General features: G+C 38.0%; 1 protein-coding gene across 1 annotated transcript in view; it reads right to left on the reverse strand.

Annotated features, from left to right (window-relative positions):
* Positions 1 to 11,395: 11,395 nt before the first annotated feature.
* Positions 11,396 to 17,600, reverse strand: part of SYNPO2 (synaptopodin 2) — a gene marked incomplete at its 5' end in the record, with an annotated part of 109,403 nt that continues 103,198 nt past the window's right edge. Inside the window, one exon of the mRNA XM_081332242.1 lies at positions 11,396 to 12,003. Coding sequence (XP_081188368.1) covers positions 11,431 to 12,003 — 573 coding nt within the window. The 3' untranslated portion in view covers positions 11,396 to 11,430. The remainder of the gene's footprint in view (positions 12,004 to 17,600) is intronic.

Genomic DNA, 17,600 nt, shown 5'->3' on the forward strand with positions numbered 1-17,600 from the left:
GGTTCAGCACTAAAGCATTCGAAGCACAAATTCAAAGGATTATAAAACTACTGCGGGATCTTTAGAAAATGATCATTTTTAGTTTAAATTCTCAGATGTTTCCCAGTTAAAATTTAAAACAGAAATATGTTTGTTTAGCACCATTTCAGTGTGATAAAGCTATGTGTTCTTTTTGTATGTATGTTTCTATACATTTCTTCAACCTGTCATACTCCAACAAAGTTGGATTAAAGTTATTATTATTCACAGTCAGGAAAGCTAAGGGAAGACTAGTTGGGTGCCTTTCATGAGTGAAGATTGCCTGAATAAAAAAGATAATCCTGGAATAAGCAAATTCTGAGGCAAATGTATTTCACATTTCAACAGTGAGAGAGAAGGAAGGAAGAAAAGAAAAAGAAAAAAATGAACCTCAGCCAGATTCCATTCCACTTTAGTCTCTTCAAATGTTTTGCCTGTTGGACAGATTACAAATATCCTGTTTGGCAAAATCAAAGATAATAAATGTAAGAGCTGACACAGGGCTACGTTAACTTGAATTGGGTGTGAATATATTCATGTTTTAAATAGTTTGAATACAGCTTGTGATACTAAGACGTTGCTGCCCTCTCATGGGCAAACATAGACTTGCAATCAATATTTTGGCCACGTACTATGAATGGTTCCCCTTCATACTTAAAATAATTTTATTAAATAAATAGTGTAAACAAGATATTTAGTTAATAAAAGGATATTGAATGAAGTTTTTGATAGTTTATTCATTTGCCAATATATCTTAAGCAGTATTTCAATGTAGTAAGTCAGATTTTAAGCGTATCAAATTTGTCTCATATATTCAAGCAACCTATGGAAAAAGCAGTTGATAACAAAAGAAAGAAAAGCCAAAGCTGTCTGTTAATATCATGGAGTACCTGATTAAATATGAGAGAGCTTAGTATATTGAACAGCTTTAAATATAATCTGGAGTCCTCTAAATGTAGTGTTAATCGTGGAAATAGTCAATATATTCACAATTAAGGAACTAGTTAATTTATGGCATACATTTCCTTTGGATAAGTTTATATTATTTGGCTCACCAATAATTAAACAAGACTGATGATTAAATTATGTCTTGTTTGATCTTGGCCGAAAAAAATCAATGCACTTAAAAAACCAATTAAATGAATCAAGGTTTTTGAATATTTGACTAAATATGTAATGAAGAACTAATTAATAATTTTTTATCTATGCATTTGGGTAGTAAAATAGCAATAGTAATCTGCAATATCCCAGTTCTTTCCCTCCTCATATAAAGCCCCCCAAAGATGTAACTGATTCTGTTGTATATGGAAGAAAATTAAATTCAAAATTATGAAGTTGCATAGGAACTTTATATATTCTTCTAGAGGAAATGCATAAAAAAGCAAACAACAGGGCAGTAACAGATATATCAAAGAAAAATCTTTGATAGGCAAAGTGTTTTGCCTAACTATGTTTACATGTGTTAAGTTTGTATTTTTCCCTTCCCCTTTTCCCTTTTTCTAAAGATGCCAACTAAAAATGTTGAGAACATAAACCAATTGTTCCACTTTTACTTATGAATTTGAAATACAATGCTGCAATTAATGGTAACCCCCAAACCATAGTCCATTTCTAGTTTGTGGAACTCTTTGAAATTCCATAAGACAATGGGCAGTGGGGGAGTGGAGCAGGATCTCATTCTTTATTGCACATATTAAGGTCTTGCCCATTTCATAAAATAGTACCCTTAAAAATTATCTACAGATGTGTTAAATAAGTGACACTATCTTATCTCAGAAGCCTGCTTAGAAATTGCCAAAGATCTAAACGAGAACATCAGTTCACATGCTTGACTCCTTCATTAATAAATAAATGCAAGAAGGATATAATAATGTATAATCTTTAAAAAGATCAATAGGGACAGGACAAATTTGATCTCCAGATAGATGTATAAATAATCTATGATATAACTCAGATAATGGCATCTGAAAACTGTAGGTAAGACTTACAGAGTCTAACTTCTGTGAATGTATATATTTTGATTTCTGTAAGAGCCTTTGAATAAATGCAGAAGTGCTTATGTAGATTCCCTCCCTCCCTCCCTCTCTTTCTTTCTTTCTTTCTTTCTTTCTTTCTTTCTTTCTTTCTTTCTTTCTTTCTTTCTTTCTTTCTTTCTTTCTTTCTTTCCTTCCTTCCTTCCTTCCTTCCTTCCTTCCTTCCTTCCTTCCTTCCTTCCTTCCTTCCTTCCTTCCTTCCTTTCTTTCTTTCTTTCTTTCTTTCTTTCTTTCTTTCTTTCTTTCTTTCTTTCTTTCTTTCTTTCTTTTTCTCTCTTTCTCCTTTGAGTCATTTTTGACTCCTGGTGACTGCCTGGATGGTGGTTGCACTTTTCTTGGCAAGATTTTGAAAGTGGCTTGCTATCGCCTCCTTCCCAGGGCAGAGAGTGACTGGCATAAGGTCAATCAGGATTTTTGCATCTCCTAGTTTCTATCCTGATATTTTAACCCACTATACCACATTGGGTCTCATGTAGAAATATTACATATGAACAATTCAGAAAAGTACAGAATCTAATTTTAAAAGTAATCCTGAAAGAAATATTTAAATATGTTTTAATAATGTTACAGAAGTTATGACGCTGTGCATTTTCACTAGTGCAGAGCTTACCCTTCTGTATTTGAAGACTGAAAATAGAAAGGGATTAAAGATATGGAAAATATGTGGGTCAAAATAATGAATTCAAATTATGTTGAGAAAAACATGAATTGTGAGAAAATAAAATTAGGTCCCCCATCTGATTGACAAAAGTATTTTTATTAAATGATACAGTTTTACATCTCAATCATGCATTCTAATAAAGTGTCTTCTCATTCAGTCTATTGGTTTGTGAAATTGAGATACAATTAGTTAAACAGTATAAAAGTTACCTGTTATATAGAGGCAGTGGCGATAGGTATTAACTTGCACCAAAGCTAATAAAAATAAACACAAAGATATCTCTGTTTTTGTATAAACCCTCACAATCTGTGGGATCATTATACAGGGATCTCTGAAATATTAGGATGTCTGTAACAGCTACCTGAATGCTGATGAGCATATTTTATGAAATAAAGTGAGGAAAAATAATACTTTGAGTAGCTGCTTAAAATTCATATAAACCTCATGCTTATTTCAGTAGAAAGATATTCATCCAAAAACAGATGGAAAGGTATAAGTGTGTGCAAAAAAAATAAATATCCTTAATGAAGTCTTACAACCATGTGTTTTCCAACCCTGATGACTTTTTCTGATAGTCCTTTTAAAGAACATCGCTGTGTCGTCTTAGAAATTAGCAAATGAATGCCATAGATTCATTTGGATTTATTTCTAGAAATCTATGTTCCCATTTTAACATACAAAGTGTAATGAACATGCACTAATGTAACTTCAGTTTTCTAACCACTAGTTCTAACAAGTTTTAAATTTTATATTATTTTTCTTTTTTTTCCCTTTTTTTGCTCTTTTCTGGGAACTTTGCTTTTACTGTGATAGTCAAACTGTGCATTGTCGTTAGCTAATATTGAAAAAGACCAAATGGCCACTCAGATTGGAGCTATGCAGTTAATTATTGTATGTGCAGTCAGTGGATCAAGCCATACACAATAAATAAATAGTATCATTGATTCAAACTATATGCCATTAAAATTCAAAGCTGTTTACTCTTTAAGCGAGAATGGTTCTTCTCAAGTGATGTCTGATCTAATCTATGATTGGTGTCCCTTCTTTCCATTGTGAGGTTTCTAAGGCTTGCAAAGCCTGGCTCCTGTTTCAGAAGAAATTTTGTAAATACAATTTTACAGCACACGCTCTGGAATAGCAGTGCAAGGCTGTTCAGTTAGTAGGAAATTCAACCTTCTGTAGTCTCCTAGGATTTTCCCCCTTCCCCGAGATGAAAAGCACTTTCACCTACTATTACCCTTTATCTTCCAAAGTTGCATCAACAACAGCTTTGCCACTTCTCTAACACAGTAGTTGGTAGGATGCTTCATTTTCCTCACTCAAAAATCTTCAGCATGCAAAAAATGAGTGTGGGAACATCTGGTTCCTGATTCTTGTACCCTCCCATTGGCCATGAAAGGAACATGACAGTGGGGACACTTGCCAGGTTTTGGAGGACAAGAGAGGTGAAATCAATATGCTCTCAAACATTTTGCATATGATCGGTTTTCTGTTTTAAGCTAACTTTCTGGTACCTTCCAGGTCTGGGAATTTAGGGAGTAGCATTTCAACTCATCTGTAGGGCATCCGATTAGGAAAGTCTGCTCTGATTAGATCTTACATATTTTTGTTTTTGCCTAATCATTTTAGAAAATGCTAACAAGGTATGTTTTTGTTGAGGTAAGTACTAAGAATTAAGGGAAGGTAAATTTATCTGATCAGATCTAGGACTTCCAGTTCTGTATTGTGAAATTCTAGGCAACCACACCATAATTCCAAATAAACTATGTTTCTTCCATTAAATGGTAGCTTAACTTTTTGCAGGCTGGTCTGGTGTTCCTAATCAGAGAAAAATATACAGTAAATCTCAGCAAGCAAGTGAGAACAAAAGTTTACTAATTAATTTCTTAGATGGGAATTTCTTCTGAATCACAAGAAATGTCTTAGAAAATGCATTTTTGTATAATTGTCAGTAGATGGGATAAGTTCTACATAAAAACGTTTACTACAGTAGAATATTTAAAACAATTTGTTTTTCAGATATAAAGCACAACAGTAGAAAGTGCCTCAATATTTATGCTTGTATGCTATACAGATGCATTACCACACATTTTAGGAATAAAATATAAATCAATGCAAATCTCAAAATACTACTTCTTTTTTTCTTAAGAGAAGCACTGGCATAGATAACATTCATTCCGTACAAAAGTACATCTCATTTATTTGGTGGAGCAGTGGGCTAATGCCTCCTTAAGTAACACCAGCTGCCTGCAATTATTGCAGGTTCGCATCCCACCGGGCTCAAGGTTGACTCAGCCTTCCATCCTTCCGAGGTAGGTAAAATGAGGACCCAGATTGTTGGGGGCAATAAGCTGACTTTGTAATAATGCCGCTTGGGGGGGGAAAGCCCTAATAAGCAGGCATATACATAGAATGAAGGCTATTGCTAAGCACATTTGATTTGTGCTTAGATTGTAAGCCGCCCTGAGTCTTCGGAGAAGGGCGGGATATAAATGGGATTAAAATAAAAAATAAAAATAAAAAAAAATATTTATATTTTCATAAGTCAGGGCAAATTTACTTTTTGCTTATATGAAGAAAAATAGACATTGTTTCCTGTTACCTGTTTCTGGCAGAAATATTTTTCTTCCAAGAAAGAAGTAAGAAACTAAGAAATATCTTTCTGTCCCAAAACTAATGGAACTGTATTAACACTCAAACCAGCATTGGAATAGTGGTAAGAATATATGAATATGAAAAGGAGGATTTTTTTTATCCTAAATATAATCTATATTCAGATCCTCATGGAATGAATTACACTGAGAACTGCAATCTTAGAGGGTTCTATTTAGTTCTATATAAGTATTAAATAATTATGCACATTGATTTCTACATGTTTTAGTACTGTCATATGGTTCTTCATTTTTATTCTTTTAACTTTAAACAAAACTGCCATAAAAATACATTAGTCTGCAAGACAGAAATTTTAAAAAGTTTTTTTAATTGCTTAATTTTTTTTTAGTTTGTCTTAATTGGGATTATTCCTGTCTCAAGCTTTTCTGAGAATTTCATGTCAAAGCACAGTGATAATAGTCGAACTAACTTCTTAGAATACAGTTAGTTCTGACAGCCTTAGAACAGGGGTTTCCAAACTTGACAACTTTTAAGGCGTGTGGACTTCATGGCTGGCTGGGGGATTCTGAGAGTTGAAGTCCACAAGTCTTAAAGTTGCCAAGTTTGGAGAACCCTGTCTTAGAGAAAGAGAAGAACAATTTCAATCAAATCACAGAATAGGCAGAGCAGCTTCATTAGAATAAATGAAGCAAAACTTGAGTCTCATTCTATCATATCATCCTTAGAAATACTTAAACTTCTACTTATCTTGTGACATTCCTTTGGCCTGTTATAGTCGGGGTAGACTTAAAATTTCAACACCTACGATTAGCATCTAATAATCAAATGCAAATACACACAAATATAAAACCACCTTTATGTTCCTTTAAGGAACAACAGGAAACCCAATCTGGAACCAAAGGCTACACTGACCCTTTACTTCCTAGCAAGAAAAACAAAACTGAGATTTTAGGAAAGGCAGTAATGCTGCTGTTATTTGGCAGTCCTCCTTCCTTTCAGACAGAGAAAGAAAATATTTTCTTCCTTCAAACCAGAAACCATAGTAATCTGTGTTGAGATCAGATATTATTTTGCGCTTTGAACCATCAAAGCTAAATTTAGAAATATTTTTATTTTCAGAAAATGATTAATCACAGCTGAGAGAAAAGCAAAACATTCCAATCAGACCTGATGAGTTAAAACAGAACACGTTCCAGTGAGGTCAATAAAAAAAACAACACATCACTTATATGGTAAAAGTAGAATTACAGATTAAAACAAAGCTTTTCTGGAAACGAGGAAAGGCTTTTCAACCAGTGGTACATGGGCACCTGGCAGGTGATACGCGACCATCCTAGAAAAGTGGTAGCGGGGGAGAGGAATGGCAGCACCGCACAAACCTGAGCGAGAGATGGCTGGAGCTGCAGGGCTGTCAGAGCTCAGCAGAAGGGCCAGGATCAGCACTTCTTTGGGGCTGTCGGGGCTCAGTGGAAGCGCCAGGATCAGCGCCAGGCTCCAGCTGGAGCTTGGCGCTGATCCTGGCGCTTCCGAGCCCAGAAGACGTGCCGATCAGCTGGAATGTTGCAGCATCTCCAGCGTCTTGTGATTTACATTCAGATGCTTGGCAACTGATTCATATTTATGACGGTCACAGTGTCCCAGGGTCATGTGAAGTGACCAAAACCTGCTGCAACCACCCAGCAGACGGGGGGAATAAAAACCAAACACCCCCACCCCACCCCCGCTGCCAATCCTCAACAGAAATGCTCACAACAATGAAAACCTCGGACAGGAGGAAGAGCGCTGATGGGCGGGCAGGCAGGTGTCTTGCTCGGCTGTGGCTTGGGGGGCACTTTTTTCAGTTCCACTGTAACTTCGAACAGTCACTAAGCAAACTGATATAAGTCAAGGACTACCTGTATTTCATCATTTTTTCCTTGGTGACTGGTGGTACTCGGATATTGACATATCCTAAAAGTGGTACAATGGGTGAAAAGGTTGAAAAGCCCTGCTCTAGGACATTCATATCCCTGAAATTCTGTTAACTTCTGATTGTACAAAATTATCAGAATTCTAGGGATCGTACTGTCACTTAAAAAATGATTGCCCGTATTTGCCTTGATATCAAAGAGACCCAGTTGGCCCAAACTAAATCTTTTGCTTAAACCAATTCATAAGTTATATATGCTTTTCTAATGAGTTTCTTTCAAGGGACGCAGTGGCTCAGTGGGTTAGGACGCTGAGCTTGTCGATCGGAAGGTCGGCAGTTTGGCGGGTTGAATCCCGAGTGCCGCATAACAGAGTGAGTGCCTGTTATCCGTCCCAGCTTCTGCCAACCTAGCAGTTCGAAAGCACGTAAAAATGCAAGTAGAAAAATAGGGACCACTACAGTGGGAAGGTAACAGCGTTCCGTGCGCCTTTGGCGTCTAGTCATGCCGGCCACATGACCACGGAGACGTCCTCGGACAAGCGCTGGCTCTTCGGCTTTGAAACGGAGATGAGCACCGGCCCCTAGAGTCGGAAACGACTAGCACACATGTGCAGGGGAACCTTTACCTTTACCTAATGAGTTTCTTTAAGCTACTCTCAAACCACCAAACACTTACTTTTATCCCAAAACACATTTCCTATAAGCTAAATCATTCTTGCTCTATAGCCTCTGCTTATAAAATAAAAGAAATCAGGCATATGACAAATACTAATCTACAATACTAAGGACCCAGGAGAATGTGATTCACTGCATTACAACATAAGTATTTCACAAAAAGCCTGCAACTTCCCTAGTCACCAAAGGCCTTGCATATTTCATAAGTGTTGCAACATATGTCTCCTACTCATTTTACTGAAATCTGTACCATTGCTTTCCGCTTACATTACCTTCTATGACATCCTCAAGTCATTCCCTCCATACTGTATGAATACACATAATTTCTTCATATACCAAACCTTTCATACCATTCTTAAACAGGTGGTATTCTGAAAATAGTCTACTATGTTTACACTTGAAAATAACATTTCTCTTTTTCTGATATTAAAGTGAAACTGTAAGTCACTATAGTTTAGGCCTATAAGTATGTTTTTAAACTCAGTTCATTTCATTAAAAAGAATTCTTATTTACCTTTCTGAATATTGTGAGGTTTTATTTATTTATTATTTATTTATTAAATTTATATAGCTGTCCATCTCATTACCGTGACTTTGGGTGACTTACAAAGCTAAATGGTATATCTTACCATAATAAAGGAAATTGCTGTATTCTGAGCTGAATATTTTTCTTCAAACAAAATCTCTTTGCAGGTATTCAGTTATTCGGTTTCAGGGAAGGATTTGGAGAGTTCCATGGATGACATTCTGTGACATTCTATACTGTATATCTAAGCTAACCCAAGATTGCCTTGAGGCTAAAGACAGTTGCCCTCAGGATGGATATGGTGATAGGATTTTGATTAGTCAGGATAAAGAGCCCATTTCATATATTCATCAAACTGCAGCTTGCAGCCCATTCTTCATGCAGAAGCTGGTGGGAATCTCTTAACTAGGAAAAAAATCTGTTTTGTTTTGCTACATAAGAGCTTTACTTTACTTCCATCCTGAGGCATGTAACTTGTTTATACCTACATCCTGAATGGCTTTTTCCCTTATCCTTCATCTTTCTTTGTACTGGTTATGAGAATCATGTCTTTCAGGTGCCTAGCATGTCTCTCTGACCAATTCAGTGTCTTAGTTTAAAAAGCGTATATCTCTACTGAAACAGTATTTCAGATATTGAGCTAGAAAAAAAGAGTGGTGCTGGCAGCAAACATAAGTGGCACAACCAATTTGCATTAATGTAAGTTTCCTTCTTTTGGGAAGCAAGGTTGCATCGCTCTTTCGAAAGCAATGAAATATACCAGACAGTATGAAGATAGGCTATAACCTTAATCCTTACTAGAAAGGACCGTTGAATTTAATGGTAGTTGCTCCTGAGTTAACATTCATCAGATTTTAGCAGCAGAAATGAAGACCCAAGACAGTAGTCCTCAATTTACGACCACAATTGAGCCCAAAAACTATGTTGTTAAGTGAGAAATTTTTAAAGTAGGTTTTGCCCCATTTTATGATGTTTCTTGCCACATTTGTTAAGTGAATCACTGCAGTTGTTAAATTAGTAACACTGCTGTTAAATGAATCTGGTTTCCCCATTGACTTTATCAGAAAGTCGCAAAGGGGGATAAGTATGAGTCAGTTGTCAAGCATCTGAATGTAAATCACGTGACCATGGGGATGCTGCAACCTTTGTAAGTGTGAAAAATAGTCATAAGTCACTTTTTTCAGTGCCATTGTAACTTTGAACAATCACTAAACGAACTATTGTAAATTGAGAATTACTTGTAAAGCACTTTTTAAACAGTTATCTCTCCCTGCCTTATTCAGGAAACAGTGAATATATTAGAACCTGCTTGGTTATCCTTTGAATAGATGTGAAAAGAAGTATCTTCATATTTTATTTGTTCTTGGAATATCTAGATTTTTAGAAAGAAATTAAAAATATCACAGCTAAAGTCTAAAACAAAGAAGTGAATGAAATGAATTTAAATTCCCAGGATTGTAGTCAGTGGTGGGATTCAGCCAGTTCACACCACTTTGGCAGAACCGGTAGCTAATTTTTTGTTGCCCAGACCCAGAATGGACTTCTGGAAGTGGCATCCACACAGAGAACTGGTTGTTCACGTTTCTGAATCCCACCACTGATTGTAGTATATCATAGTGCAATGAGTAGTATTTTATTCCAAGGCAGGGATAAAATATCTGTGATCCTACAGAAGTTGCTGATTTAAAATTCACAGCAGCTAGCGTGACCAGTGTGAGAGATGTTGGGATTGCGGTGTAGCACTCTCTGGAAGATACAATTATCCACTCATGCTCCGAGGACTGTTTTACCTCACAAATTGAGTTGTCTTTCCATTTCCTGTCATCTGCTATGCTATTCATTTCTAATTGTACTTTTGTTGTTATACCTTCAGTCATAAAAATGATTTTCTGACACTGAGGCCATTTGTGCTGATGTTTCCCCAAGCTGGTAATATAAACAAAAAGAAATTTGGAATGAGTGAGCACAACATGAGTTTGTAGATGCCTTCAAGAAGGTAAAGTTGTCTATTCAGAGTGACAGTTTCTTTCCAAAATCTCAGTGAGAAGACTTTTCTTCAATTGCTATCTAAGGTTTTTAACCAGAAATGCTAAGAATTCATCTAGGACAGGGGTAGGCAAACTTGGCTCTTTTATGACTTGTGGACTTCAACTCCCAGAATTCTTGAGCCAGCTGGGAGTTGAAGTCCATGAATCCATGAATTCTGGGAGTTGAAGTCCATGAATCATAAAAGAGCCAAGGTTGCCTACCCCTGATCTAGGACCTTCTGAAAGCAAAATCTGTGTTCATCCACTGAAGTATGTTTCTCCAGCCAGAAAACTTTGAAGTATCAGCCGAATGAAACTTTAGACCCTATTATCTTTCCCTAACCAGTTTAGAAAAAAAATCCTATCTGAGTCTCAGAAAGATAAAAATAATGCAACTGAACTCTTTAGGTTAGGAATAACATTTGCATAGCCAATAAAGACGACCAAACCACAGCATATCAGAACATAACCAATAGTACAAATAAACATTTAGCTAACCATAAGTAGGCTTGTATAAGAAACAAAAGGAAATAACTTTCTTCATGATAACTAAGATTACATTATTTATAATGATTAATTGGATAATTCACAGGTGTTGATATTGCACAATTATACCCTTCCCAGTTTAAAATTTCACATATGGAAGGACATCAAAACACTATTTTGTGATTTGTTTTTATATAAACTAGATTTCATCCTGTGTCTATCAATGCATATTTCTCTCAAGCACACACCCCCACCCCACCCCCACACACACTCACACACACACACACACACACACACACACACACACACACACACACGACAAAGAAAATCTGGGATCAAGGTCTTTTATAATGCTGACAAATCATAGTGTCCCATTCTAGATAAATTTTGATTTTACCAGGCCAGAAAACATATATTCACACTTCTCATTTTAGAATATGGAGACCTTCAAGAAAGGAAACTACATCAGACTCATTTGCTTTTCATGTTTGACGCCTCCATCCCTTTGGATGTGGATTATAATTGGAGTCAGCCATTGATAGACAGTAATCAGATCTAGATTCCATGGAAATCATACCAGGATCAGTTTGGCCATGTTGACTATAATATGCAGGCTGCAGACGGGAACCATAATGGACAATGGAGCTAGGAGCAGACATTGATAACCTGGCAGGTAATGTGGCCACTGAGTAGCTCCTTCCAAGTGAGGCTAATTTAGAACGGACGCTTGGAGCTGGATGCTCATAAGCCACTTTTCTCTTCCAGTCATCAGGTGGCGTAGATAATGTTTTCCTACGAGCCGCTGACATGACATTTGCAACAATAGTTTCTTGAATGGTTTGGGGACCAAAGGCATCATCCACAAATCCAAGGGGAGACTTAGCTGCTGCTTCCCAAGGGGTCAGCCTCTTCCCAGGCTTTTCAACTTCTGCTGGTGCTTTGGTAGTATAACCAGGAGTGGGTTGGACCATCACAGGAGAAACTGGGGACATGGATCTGGAAGAAGTGGAAGGTAGCCATCCAGGAACTGATAAAGATCGTTCACTGCCTTTTTCCTAGAAACAATAAAGGCTTAGAGTTATTACATTCTTTAATATCAGTGACAAAGATTCCAAAAGTAGAGCAATTTTTTAATCTATTTATCTGAAGTAGTAAGGTTGCTTTTTTAAATACCCAAGTAGCTTTTCAGTGTTATAAGAATAAAGCATTCTGACAAACATTTTAAAAAGCTGGTGTGTTTTTGCTGAATGATGTATTTAAAGGAAAATATAATTTCATGTTTATGTTTATGTTTATGTTTATTTGATTTCTATACCGCCCTTCTCCCTAGGGACTCAGGGCGGTTCACAGGGCATATATAAATAACGGTACAAAAGTTAGAAAGAAATTAAATCAATGCCCAGTTAAAAACAATAATACAATACTAAAAACACCAAATTTAAAACCCATAATCCCCCATCAGGCCAGACCAGCTAATTCGAATAAGTGGGTCTTCAACCCCCGACGGAAGGTTCGGAGGTCTGATGCCATCCGGAGCTCCACCGGCAGTTGGTTCCATAATGCCGGAGCGCCCACAGAGAAGGCCCTCCCCCTGGGGGCCACCAGTCGGCATTCCCTGACCGGAGGCACCCTGAGGAGGCCCTCTCTGTGGGCACGTACTGGGCGGAGGGAAGTTGACACCGGCAGCAGGTGGTCCCTGAGGTAACCCGGACCCATGCCATGTAAGGACTTGAAGATCATAACCAAGACCTTGAACCTCACCCGGAAGACAACTGGTAGCCAATGCAGCTCGCGGAGCAAAGGTGTAACATGGGAGTACCGGGAAACTCCCAAGACAACTCTCGCGGCCGCATTCTGCACCAGTTGGAGCCTCCGAGTGGTCTTCAAGGGAAGCCCCATGTAGAGAGCATTACAGTAGTCAAGGCGAGAGGTCACGAGCGCATGAGTGACCGTACACAAGGCATCCCGGTCCAGATAGGGCCGCAACTGGCGCACCAGGCGAACCTGGGCGAAAGCCCCCCTAGTCACGGCCACTATATGATCTTCCAGGGTAAGCCGTGAATCTAGGAGGACTCCCAAGTTGCGAGCCCTATCCACGGGGGGTAAGAGCTCACCCCCCATTGAAAGAGATGGAACATTTTGAATGTCCCGGGATGCCGGAATGTACAGCCACTCAGTCTTGTCAGGGTTGAGTTGAAGTCTGTTCCTCCCCATCCAGACCCGAACCGCCTCCAGGCAACGGGACATCACAGCGAGGGCATCACTGGGGTGGTTTGGGGTCGAAAAGAAAAGTTGGGTATCATCGGCATATTGATGATACCCAACTCCAAAACCACGAATGATCTCACCCAGCGGTTTCATGTAGATGTTGAACAGGAGAGGCGAGAGAACCGACCCCTGAGGAACTCCACAAACGAGAGACCTAGGGGCCGATCTCTGCCCCCCTGCCAACACCGACTGCGAGCGTCCCAGGAGATAGGAGGAGAACCACTGAAGAACTGTGCCTCCCACTCCCAATCCCCTGAGACGCCGCAGCAAGATACCATGGTCGATGGTATCGAAAGCCGCCGAGATATTTATTTTTCTTTTTTAATGAAACTATCTCCAGAACCTGTGATCAACTATTATTAACAAATTCAAGAAAGCATTAAAATAAGAAACCCAATTGTCAGTGTTAACAATTAGTGCATTTTAGGAAATAGCCTCCAGATAATACTAGGCTAGACTAGAAGTCAAAATTGTATCTCAGAAGACAGCAATAGAAAAACCATTATTTATCGACACAAAGAAACCTAATGGGTGTATTACCAAGAGTTGAGCTTGGTGAAAATAAGGTTTCATTTTGAAATTGCCTACTTACTAGGGTTTTGTTTTGTTCCTATGAATCAGCCTTTACTTTCTGTGACAGCCTGGGCTAGTCCCTGCATTTTTCATCCATTGTCTCCGTCCTAGGGTTGAGAGAGAGAGACTGACCCAAGATCACCAAGCTGGCTTTGCTGTAACTAGAACTCCTCACGGTCTTTGACTTTTAGCCCGATACCTTAACCACTACGCCACACTGACTCTCTACTGTCTATTATAGTCATGGAAAAATAAATGTAGCATTAGAATTGAAGCTATGGGTAAATTTAGTCCATAAACTACTTAAACTAGGTTTGAAGTGAAGCCATTGTCCTTTAGAGGCATTTCTTTGCATAGCAATAAAAAGCTAGTGAAGTAATAAGGAAATGCAATGGAGTTGAAATGACAAATTGGGGGCAATTAAGCTGACTTTGTAATAATGCCGCTTGGGGGGTGTGAGAAAAGCCCTAATAAGCAGGCATATACATAGAATGAAGGCTACTGCTAAGCTTGTAAGCCGCCCTGAGTCTTCGGAGAAGGGCGGGATATAAATGGAATTAAAATAAAATAAATAAATAAATAAAATAAGGTCACAAATCTAAAGCAATAAAGTGTGTGTGTGTGTGTGTGTAAGGAAATTGGTATAATTAATTTTGTTGTTGATGTTGTAATTGTTGCTATTCATAGCTTGGTTTTTACAGTTTGGGTTAAATAACAGTATATTATAACATTAGAATGGTATATTCTACTCTGATATACCCATATACACAAAGAAATTTACATTGATGTTTTCTGTTGTTTTGTTTGTTTGTTCTTTCTTACTAGTCTTTGTAAAAAAAGAAAGGTGAATGAATGAATTAGTGAAGCAAACTACGAAGTTGTCACTGCCTGGTTCTACGACCTTTTTTTGCTTACTATGGAAGCAAAGAAAATTCTGGAAGAAAAGAATCATTGCTTGAAATATCAAGCTATGAAACCCTAAAAATAAATTGTAGATGCTATTTGCAATCTAATGTTCTAACTTCACATTACACAAGCATTACTGTTCTGGTGCAACATTGCCAAAAGATCATAACCCAAGGTCATCATGTCGAGATGATGATATCATGTTAAATTTTTGTTGCACTGTTGCATCAGCTTAAAGCCACAGTTGTTAACCAGACTGCTTTAAATTAATTGTTTATTAATGTCCCATATTTACTTGTGTGGCTTTACAATCATTTGGTATGAAGGTAATATTAAGAAAATGGAAGTTGTGCTGTAATGGTCAATAAAGCCTATAATATTATGCCAGTCACAGTTTATGCAATTTTAAAACAAAATGTGTAACTTGTTAACCCAGTTTGGAATCGGAAGCAGCAAGAATACTAACTAGAGTAGTGGAAGGTTTAAAAAGAATATCAAGATTTTCCTAAATATTTTCCTGCTGATAAGCATTTTCTAATACAGGATTCCCCAACCCCTGTCCGTGGACCAGCACTGCACCGCAGCATGGCAGAAACTAGGCTGTGCGAACAAGCGATACTCCATCCATGGGATGCAGGCAGCATGCGATACCATGCCCCTTGTGGTCCACAGAAAAACCTTTTTCCACGGAACCGGTCCCTGGTGCTTAAAAGGTTGGGAGGGTCGCTGTTCTAATATAATATTTCTAAATAAAAAATTGCATCCAACTTGCCTTTTGTGATTGTTTCAATGCCCTGAAAAATCTGCTCTAATGTTCTTTTTTTTATGCTGTTATATAAACAGCCCTGAAATAGAAGCACTTATTTCCAGCTTATTAATGTACCCCAGCTTCAGAAAACCATCAAGGAATTCTCATTCTGGTATGATGTCCCATACCAAGATTTGTATCTTCATTGCTGATCTAGTTTTTGGACTACTGCAATGCTCTCTACATGGGGCTGCCCTTGAGGACTACTCGGAGGCTTCAGCTGGTGCAGAATGCAGCCGCGCGAGTGGTGGTGGGGGTTTCCCGATACTCCCATGTAACACCTCTACTCCGCGAGCTGCATTGGCTTCCGGTTGCCCTCCGGGTAAGATTCAAGGTGCTGGTAATGACCTATAAAGCCCTAAATGGCATGGGTCCGGATTACTTACGGGAGCACCTGCTGCCGGCATCAACTTCCCTTCGTCCAGTGCGCTCCCACAGAGAGGGCCTCCTTAGGGTGCTGTCGGTCAAAGAGTGTCGACTGGAGACCCCCAGGGGGAAGGCGTTCTCTGTGGGCGCGCCAGACCTTTGGAACCGTTTACCGGTTGAGCTCCGGATGGCTCCCGAACTTCGCTCCTTCCGACGTGACCTAAAAACATACTTATTTGAACAAGCCGGCCTGGTCTGATGGGTTTGGGGTATTTTAATATTATTGTATTAATTTTATTGGAATTGGGCTGCATTATTTTTTTTAACTTTTGTATATTGTATTTTTATTGTATTTGCCCTGTACACCGCCCTGAGTCCTTCGGGAGAAGGGCAGTATAGAAATTAAATTAAAATAAAAAAAAAATAAAAAAATAAAAAAATAAATAATAACTGAAGAAAATTCTCTTAGCAGGGAATGCATACTTGAAAGAAAGAATTGTCTTATAAATAATGGCAACAATCCTTGTAAATCAGGTTATTGGAATGAGATCTCAGCAAGGGATCAAAAGGGTAAACAAATGCCTAGCACCAGAATAGTCACATAGTAACTCTATCTGACCCAAAAATAGTAGCATGCTTTACAAAAATTAGCTGCATTTCTTCATCCTGTTCAAACTGATTATAAAAGGCAAAATAGGCAAAAATGGGCAACTTTATGAATTATTAGAAATATTAAAATAAATAAGGCAGCAAAGGCTAATACAATTAAGATAGCTTGCTTTCATAGCTTTGTTTAGTCCAGGGGTAGGCAACCTTGGCTCTTTTATGACTCATGGACTTCAACTCCCATAATTCCTGAGCCAGCATGGCTCAGCTTGGAAACCTCTCCATTTTCCCTCAGCGTGGCTGGCTCAGGAATTCTGGGAGTTGAAGTCCATGAGTCATAAAAGAGCCAAGGTTGCCTGCCCCTGGTTTAGTCCATAGACATAAAGTAGAATAGTGGCCATACTTTAGTAGTTTTCTATGAGAGAACCTTGGCCTTCTCAATGCTTCTTTCTCCATGGTTAAAAAATGGTTCTCTTAAAATAATAATACTACATCAAATCCAAACCCAATAGCTGTTCTTAAATAAAATGAAAAGGAATTATCAATTTCAATCCATGCTTTATTATTCAGGTTTTTCTCTATGATCCATAGTTAAGCTTAACCACAGCCTTCAGTTTGATAGAATAAAAAAAATGTGTCTAATTAATGGGTGTAAACATTTAGAGATACTGAAAGGAGGAGAGAGAAAATGGAAACACAAAACCTGAAGCTTATACATGTGAACCCAACACGGATTAACACTAGAATTACATTGAATTATGCCATTGCTAATTTAAAAGAGCACAAGCTTCCCGCTTGTAATAAATGCATTTCATAATAGTTCAGTATTACTCACTTGAATTCTGTTGTTTAAAAACAAGTAACAGTCTAGGTTGTACAATAAAAGACATTCAGCATTGCCACCTTCTGGAAACCAGCAATAATATCTCACAAGAATGAATTACTTAGAACAAGATGCTAAAGAATTTTGCAAATGGGTGCAATTATTTTTGGTCAGAAATTAATTGGCAGATTATGTCAATTAAAGTATATATTAAGGCTGGTATAGTTCTTTCACTATTTTTTTTTAAAAGTCTTCTGCAATGATGATTCACAAGACACAGAGGCATACACTGAAAGAATAGA

The sequence above is a fragment of the Vipera berus genome (assembly GCF_964194415.1).
Source record: "Vipera berus genome assembly, chromosome: 7".
In the NCBI taxonomy this organism is placed as follows: Eukaryota; Metazoa; Chordata; class Lepidosauria; order Squamata; family Viperidae; genus Vipera; species Vipera berus.